This window comes from Solanum stenotomum, chromosome 11 (genome assembly GCF_019186545.1).
Source record: "Solanum stenotomum isolate F172 chromosome 11, ASM1918654v1, whole genome shotgun sequence".
NCBI classification, from domain to species: domain Eukaryota; kingdom Viridiplantae; phylum Streptophyta; class Magnoliopsida; order Solanales; family Solanaceae; genus Solanum; species Solanum stenotomum.
The window spans coordinates 11,072,259-11,080,881 of NC_064292.1; the positions used below are offsets into that span (position 1 = coordinate 11,072,259).

The window sequence follows — 8,623 nt, forward strand, 5'->3', positions numbered from 1 at the left end:
TAAGATGTATGTTTGCCTAGTCGTATAGGGTTTTTTTTTTTAAAGAAAAAATTCAAATTCAAAGTCCATTTCACCTTAAAACCTAAATCCAAGCCATGTGTCAAGATGACTTGACTTTCCACATGTTCAAAAAATATGACAAAATTTTGATCAAATTCAAAAACACCAACTCTCCAAATTTTACTATCACTAAAGCACTAGATACTCTACTAGAGTGATATTACAATTACACTCATCTTAAATTATTTTACTAAACAAACATAAAAATCTTTAAATCTATATATATTTTTTCCGCCTTCAATTTGAGATTGTAAATTCGAGAAGCCTTGAAAAAAAAAAAAGTACTGATAAAAAAAAAAGAAGGTGAAAACTTCCTAGTGAGAGTTAAAAGAAGAAGAAGAAAGGAAGGAAGAAGATGCTTTTCACCAAAATAATTTCATGTTACTTTTGTCCCCATTCTCAGGCATCAGCTTTAGGGAGTGCAAACATCACTCTCTTCTTCAACCCCTAAAACCCTAGTGAGTTACAGTAAACATTCAGCTATGCACCAAAACGAAGACGTACGCTTCACTTCATCTTATATCAAACTTCCTCAATTCTGTCCCCTTACTCTACACCACCCTACCCTAAACCCATTCTTCACCAATCTACACTTACTTCTACAAAATTTTCCCAAATTCCAACACCCATTTCATCAAAATGGTGGAATTTCACAAACTTTATCCAAATTCACACACCCATTTCATCAAAAGTTCAACCTCCAAAATGCAATTCTGCAATTTCTAAGTAAACCCAGAAACATTAACCCATTTTCATGGAGTTTGTCAAATACTCCTCTACTTTGCTGTGCATCAATAGCATTAACTCAGAGCAACTTGGATGGTACTCCGTTGTCGGGCCCGAAAACAGGGAGTGGGAATGAGGAGAGAGTTCTTATTAGTGAAGTATTAGTGAGAAACAAGGATGGTGAAGAACTTGAACGGAAGGATTTGGAGAGTGAGGCGTTGAATGCACTCAAAGCATGCCGACCCAATTCGGCGCTTACTGTGCGAGAGGTGCAAGAGGATGTGCATAGGATTGTTGCTAGTGGCTACTTTTGCTCTTGCATGCCTGTTGCTGTGGATACTAGAGATGGTATTCGCTTGGTATTTCAGGTACATTTCTTTCCTCACATAGTCATCTCCTTTGGTAAAGTGGCACCTTTGTTCATGTATGATTTCTGCATAAGTTATGCCACGCTTGGTAGCTAGTTAGGAAATAAGTTATCCATGTATAAAATTAGTAAGATGTTTGATTTGTAATTTAGAAATCTGCATAACTAATAAATGTATAAATTATGAGGGAATTTGTGTATTTATTTTATGCGGGTAGAAGATGAATTAATAATACCTGCATAATTCTAACCTTCCTAACGATCCCTTATGGTTATTAGAATGATATTGGTCCAAATCGAGGGAATATAGTCGACCCCATGTAGAAGTATTTTGTTGTATTAGTTTCTAAGTACTACTTAAGCTTCAAAATGATTGTCTCAATCAAAGCAAAATGAACAACACGAGTAAATTGCTGGAGTTATTTATCTTATTTTGCATAAAATTTGGTTCTTTTAGCTAAAAAGGACAAACAATTTGGGATATAAAATCGTGTTTTGCATAGGTGGAAAAGGTAGTAATTTCAAATAGTGTTATTTCACATTATTAATTGAAATTTCAACAACAGTAGGCAATTATTTGACATTGGTAAAAATTCAATCAGATTTAAAAAGTTCTTTCCAATAAGCAAATAAAGATTGTATTATCAAATTAAAAATTTCTAAGTATTCCCTGCACTCCAAAGGGGTTGTGATGATTAAACCAAAATGTATTATTTCCTCATTTCTTCCGATGTGTAATTGCTTATATCATTACGTTTTGGCATAAGGTAGAACCAAATCAAGAGTTCCATGGTTTGGTATGTGAAGGAGCAAACGTGCTTCCAGCAAGGTTTATAGAGGATTCTTTTCGAGATGGATATGGTACACCTTCCTTATACTCTCTCTATACAACCTGTTGTCATTTCTTTACATATTCATGAGCTTCTGCTTTTTATTTTTTTCTTTCAAGTATATTTTATAATCAGCGTATATTTTACATTCTGTATGGTAAGCACCCTATCCTGCACTTATTTTGGTGTCAAGCAATGCAGGAAAAATCGTTAATATCAAGCGGTTAGATGAAATAATAAGCTCTATAAATGGTTGGTACATGGAACGGGGTCTTTTTGGAGCGGTTAGCACTTATTTATGACATATGCAACCTGTTATTATTTATTTTCGTTTTGAATACCTTACATTGTGATTTGGGAAATCTGAGTTAGAGTTATCTTGTCCTATAGGTTTCGGGTATAGAGATGCTCTCTGGAGGTATGATTAGGCTAGAAGTTTCTGAAGCAGAGGTGAATAACATAACCATCCGTTTCCTTGATAGGACGTAAGAACCCAACTTTCTTATACCTATGCTTTTAGTGAATGCAATAACTCTTAGTAATTTCTTACACTTGCTTGCATGTCTCAGTGGTGAGCCAACTGTAGGGAAAACAAGGCCTGAAACTATACTGCGGCAGCTTACTACAAAGAAAGGACAGGTATACTTAAACAACTCTATTCTATTCTAACATCTTTTTTTGTTTTTGCTTAATATACATCTTGTAATACCTGAAACTTTAACAATTTGAAACACATTCTTAGTAGTTTTGTGATTCTATATGTAGGTTAAAGTATGTAAGATTAGTGAACTATAGTAGGTAAAGTATGTTAAGAGTAGTGAATTTCCTATTAGCTTTTTCTTTTTTGTTTGTTTGTTTTGTGTCCTCTCATTCTGCAGAACCTGTAGCTTTAGTAGGAGGTTCATTCTGTAGCTAATAGCTGGTAATTACAGTATCCGGACGTACGTAGAAAGAAAAAATTAATGCTTTCTTTCCCTTACCAATTTCCACCTTCTGATTGTGTGAAATTGTCTATTGAAAACAACTTCTCTACCCCACAAAGGTAGGGTAAGGTTTGCACAGAGTATTTTGTTGCTGTGATTGTGTGAAATTGTTGGAAGGTGCTATCCTTTATTTTGCTGCAAATTGATTGACCTGCAATATAATTAATTTTGAAGTGTAAACAGAGAAATAGTTGCTTAGCACAGACCCTCCTTCTGTCCGTTTCTTTTTCCAACTTCTGCTCATTTGTGCCTGCTGTACAACACCCTCACTTTTTGTAGTTTATCTTTTCATAATCTCAATCTAGAAGTCACAAAGTTGACATTGGCTTTCTTTTTGTTTATTGCAAGAGAGGTCCTTTATCATTGGTTTCTCCTTGACAGGTTAAAACAGTGTATCAAATTACCAAAATAGTCTATCTTACTCTTAACTGCTTCTTTAACTTCTTAATAGTGAATTGGCATAACTGAAATTGCTGGTTTTGCAATTCCATGGAATTTTTTCAAATTATATGCCATATTTCTTCCTGGGAAATCCACTATCTTTGTGCTTGTTTGAATGTTAAATGTCATTTACTCTTGTTTAGGTTTACAGCATGCTTCAAGGGAAAAGAGATGTGGACACTGTCTTAGCTATGGGCATTATGGAAGATGTTAGCATTATTCCCCAACCTGCTGGAGGTGCTTAAGTGAAGATGGTTTCAACTGTCTCTTGTTGCACTTCTCCTTGTGCATAATGCATTTTTATCTTTGTTATAACTTGGGCTTGCCGGGATGTTTTCTTTTGGATTTGGGGGTGGGGATCATATGACAGAAATCAAGGGTGAAATGATACGATAGTATCGAAAAAAAATAATCATAAATAATGTAGTTGTAAAGATATGATGTTTGCAGGCACTGCAAGGAAGAAATAGTTAAGGATACCAAGGAAAATCTTTATTAGGAAAACGGGAAAGGGTCAAAATTCCCTTAACACATCATAAATGGTTAAAAAATACCTTCCTTCCATCTATTAGATCAAAACCGCGCTCAATTTGTTTTTAGGTCTACAGATGCCTTTTTTAAACAGCAGATTGACTTGGCATTTTGATGAGTCATTTAATTAACAATTGGCTTCATCTTATTGGTCCACATAGATTTTTAAACCCAATCCAATGACCCGGCTGTTTCTCAGTACAAAACTCAAACCCACCTAGTAACCTGTTTTTAAATTAACCTAACCTATCTTCATCATTTTACAGGATGTTTTCAACCTGTTTGTAGCAGCTCTAGGAATAGGGATTTTGGGTTCCAAATCACATCCACGACTGCTTATGCACTTAGGATAAATACCATTTCTTCCTTCAATTCTTCACTCGGTTGTTTCCATTACTCTTCAACTGAGGTAATTTTTGCCTCTGGAATATTTGGGCATCTGTTAAAATTATTCAAACTTCTATAAACAAATCGCAAGAATCTGCGTCTGGCATTCATCGGAGTTCACGTCGTGAAAGGATTGTCAAACAATCTGCAAAGACATACACAATATGCCTTGACCTTGAGAATAAATTGATTCTTCGGACATTCTAGTTCTTTTTTTCAGAATATAACAGGAAGAGAAACAAAAGAAAGAAGAGGGGTAATTTAAGAATCTAATTGGAAGAAAGAACATGAACAATTGAAGGAAGAAGAAAGGAAGAAAGAAAAAGAAAGTGAAGAGCCTAAATGGAACAAGAAACTAAAATAATTGAACAGTGTAGTTTTAGCATAGCCGGGTTATTATGAGCCTTGGATTTTTAGAATAGTAGGGTGATGGGTCAGATCCTTTGAAATGGGTCAAAAATCCATGTCACCATTGCCATGTCATGTGCTGTTAAAAAAGGTTAGTTTTAGATCTAAGAAAAAACATTGAGGGCGTTTTTGATCTCATAGTTGGAAGGAGGGCATATTTGAACCATTTATGATATGTTAAGGACATTTTTACCTTTTCCATCAGGAAAATAAATAAACTAACAAACATTAGCTCATTATCCCCTTTGAATAATTTGGATTTGGACTATATGGCTAGAGAGAAACTGTAGGTGTTTTGATGGAAAGAAAGAACATATTGGAGTGGAGGGGGGGGGGGGATGCTGTGTAGGAACTAGGGAATTTGCGAGACTTGACTCCTTAAGTCTATAATTGGAGTTTAATGTCTTGTACATGTACTTGAAATAAAATCACTTGATAAAGAAGGTACTAAAATACACCATTTTCATTTTGAGAGATGCATTATGAGGCAAATGAATGCGTTCCCTCTTGCTAAAGTTTCTTTCTTACATCTTTTGTAAACATGAAAAACACTTTTTAAATTTTAATTACTTCCTCCTGTCCCAATTTATGTGGCACACTTCCCATTTTAGCCCATCCCAAAAAGAACGTCACCTTTCTATAAATTGGAGAAACTTAACTTTAAAATTCCCTTTTTACCGTTAATGAAATGATTTATGGCCACCCAAATGTCTAAGGTTTGTTTTTGACCACCAATTTTCAAAAGTCTCTCTTTCTTAGTCTTTGTGCCAAGTGCCAAGTCAAACGGTGCCACAAAAATAGGAACGGAGCGAGTATTATAATTGTTTATCTTGCTATTTTGCTGTCGTTATTTCCTTTCTATCCTTTTGTAATTGCACTTTTGAGCCAAGGGTCTATCAGAAACAACCTCTCTCATAGGCTGCCCTCCCCAGACCCCACTTATTGGATTACAGTGGGTGTGTTGGTGTTGCTGTTATAGCTTTTTGGACTTGGCCTAAAAACTAACGTCTTAATTTAGTAACTTTTAAACTGAAGTCTTAAGTTAGTCTAACTTCAAATAATAATAGGGAAAATATATCATGTATTACATCCAAGAATGCATAAAAAAAATTAAACAGATTTTTGAAAAAAGTGGTTTGTTCTTGGAGAAGACATTAGAAGTTATGGCAAACTATGTTTGCTGTGTGAAATTTACTCCTAAAAGACTTAGTAATAACTAAAAGGCTATTTGGCTTGTGGGTTTCTTTGGTTGTGCTTGGTGAATAGTGATTAGGCAAAAGCTTTATATAAAATACCAATCATATAAAGGAGACTGTATGCACAACAAAAAAATTGGTTGGCGCAGGCCCCTCCTTACCCTTCTGGCCATCTACTGTGTGTGCTACTATTGTTCTTTCTGTAGAGTGACTTTCTGATGCAATAGTGCAGACACTGGTAAGGTAGACTTAGTTATGAATGTTGTCGAGCGCAAGAGTGGGGCTGGTATTTCTGCTGGTGGTGGAATTTCTAGTGGGTATGTGATATTTTCGAAGCTATTATTCTAGGAAAACTACTTTGTCATTATGTTACTTTTGGTTTCTCCACTGTTGTTTACTGGTATGTATTTCAATTTCAGGATCACAAGTGGACCCCTTGCTGGATTGATTGGCAGGTATTGCATTAGTATGAAATTCTATGTGGTGTTAAGATCTGTTTTCAATTTTAGGAGAGATCTTGTTAGGGTTAATGGTCAAAGCTTGGCTTTCTTCCCTGTACTTTAAGATTGTTCAACACTTTGTTATTTACATTTCTAAATGGTTGATTTGAATTTTTCAACAGCACATACTCTGGCTGTGATTTATCTAGTTGATTTACTGGTGAATCCTACACATATGCCAAGTATGTAGAGTTTTCTGTATTAAGTTGAGTTAACATTTGGGACAACTTCTCAAGAAACCATTATGGATTTAAAGTGACTTTCTGTTCTGGAAAAAGCAGCATATTCGGTGCACTACTTAGAAGCACTTATGAAAAGTTTAACCCCTTGGAGAGCACACCTGCAAAATCTATATATTTCTATTACTTTTGGTGTTTTTATTTAACAAGCTGCAGATCTACTCTAAATAGCTTTTCTGAGAAGGACATTATGAAGAGGACAATGTGACTATCTTTTCTCAGAAAAGAAATCTGTAGAATGAGTTGCCTTTTTTTTTTTAGCTAAAACACTTCTAGGAAAGAAATTCTTGCATGGACTTCTTTTGAAAGACAGGACGACTCTCTCAAAGAAAGCCTTAGGTCACTAGAAGTTTACATCACTGCCAGTAATTTACCTGCGGAGTATTAGCATTTAGCTATCATAGTCGATGTCGCTAGATTTCCACCTTGAATTATTTTCCCTAAAAGAAAGGATCACTTTCAATTTTCCCCCCAAGGATATGCTGTTCATTATGTCCATCCATTTCAGTTGTGCGATATACCACAAGAATCTTTTTGGGAGAAATCAAAAGCTGAATTTGTCACTAGAGCGGGGGCAAATTGACTCTATCTTTCGGATAAATTATACAGATCCATGGATTGAAGGAGATGATAAGAGGACTTCCAGGTCAATGATGATACAGGTAATTTAAAGTTCCCTAGAGTAAACATCACGACAGTTCTTGAGAGCTCATTTCCTATTTTGACTAGAATTCGAGGACCCCTGGCTCACTTGTTCATAATCACCCCGGTGGTAGCCTGACGATTGGACGTGTGACGGCCGGGATTGAATACAGTCGTCCATTCAGGCCAAAGTGGAATGGGACAGCCGGTATCATATTTCAGGTAGCTTTTATATTAATGTCTTCAGATAATTTATGCCTTCTCTTGAAATGATTATTGTACTTTCGGCTTTGGTTTGCATGGTTATAGAGGGAAATATGCTGATAAAGATCTTTATTGATTTTTGGAGAGTAACAGTCGATATAGTAGTCTCCGGTTGACAACAACAACAACAACAACAACCCAGTGAAATCCCACTAGGTGGGGTCTGGGGAGGGTAAATAGTACGCAGACCTTGCCACAACCTCGTGAAGGTAGAGAGGCTGTTTCCAGGAGACCCTCAGCTCAAGAACCACATCTCAAAGTGACAGGAGAGATATATATAAAACAAAACAGCCAATACAAAAGATAGCGCATAATCAACAAATGAGACAAAGACATCAAGAAAGATAAAGGGAGTGAAACGCAGTAAACAGCATAAGGTAAGGACTACTCCAAACGCTAACAACCCAAACCCTCTCAAGGGAAGACACACGCTAGCCCTACTAACCTTCAACCTTAATACGCGATCTCCACTCCTTCCTATCTAGAGTCATGTCCTCGGTAATATGAAGCATAGCCAAGTCTTGTCTAATCACCTCTTCCCAATACTTCTTGGGCCTACCTCTACCCCTCCGCGTACCCTCTACCACCATTACCTCGCACCTCCTCACTGGGGCGTCTGCGTTCCGTCTCTTCACATGTCCAAACCATCTCAGTCTCGCTTCCCTCAGCTTGTCCACCACCGAGGCCACTCCCACCTTCTCCTGGATAACCTCATTCCTAATCTTGTCGCTCCTAGTGTGTCCACACATCCATCTCAACATCCTCATCTCCGCAACATGCATCTTATGAACATGTGCGTTCTTAACTGGCCAACACTCCGCTCCATACAACAAGGCCGGTCTAACTACCACTCTGTAGAACTTACCTTTAAGTTTCGGTGAAATTTTCTTATCACACAATACTCCAGAGGCAAGCCTCCATTTCATCCAAGCAGCCCCAACGCGATGTGTGACATCGTCGTCGATGTCGCCACTCCCTTGGATTACAGCCCCAAGATACCTAAAACTTTCCTTCTTAGGAATGACTTGTGCGGCAAGTCTCACTTCCAC

General features: G+C 36.8%; 1 protein-coding gene across 1 annotated transcript in view; it reads left to right on the top strand.

The window, feature by feature from the left end:
- The first annotated feature begins 440 nt into the window (after nt 1-440).
- Nucleotides 441-8,623, top strand: part of LOC125844245 (outer envelope protein 80, chloroplastic-like) — a 15,597-nt gene continuing 7,414 nt past the window's right edge. The window contains exons 1-10 of the mRNA XM_049523523.1: nt 441-1,154; nt 1,921-2,014; nt 2,185-2,267; nt 2,374-2,468; nt 2,553-2,622; nt 3,551-3,644; nt 6,162-6,246; nt 6,349-6,384; nt 7,177-7,330; nt 7,398-7,532. Coding sequence (XP_049379480.1) covers nt 543-1,154; nt 1,921-2,014; nt 2,185-2,267; nt 2,374-2,468; nt 2,553-2,622; nt 3,551-3,644; nt 6,162-6,246; nt 6,349-6,384; nt 7,177-7,330; nt 7,398-7,532 — 1,458 coding nt within the window. The 5' untranslated portion in view covers nt 441-542. The remainder of the gene's footprint in view (nt 1,155-1,920; nt 2,015-2,184; nt 2,268-2,373; nt 2,469-2,552; nt 2,623-3,550; nt 3,645-6,161; nt 6,247-6,348; nt 6,385-7,176; nt 7,331-7,397; nt 7,533-8,623) is intronic.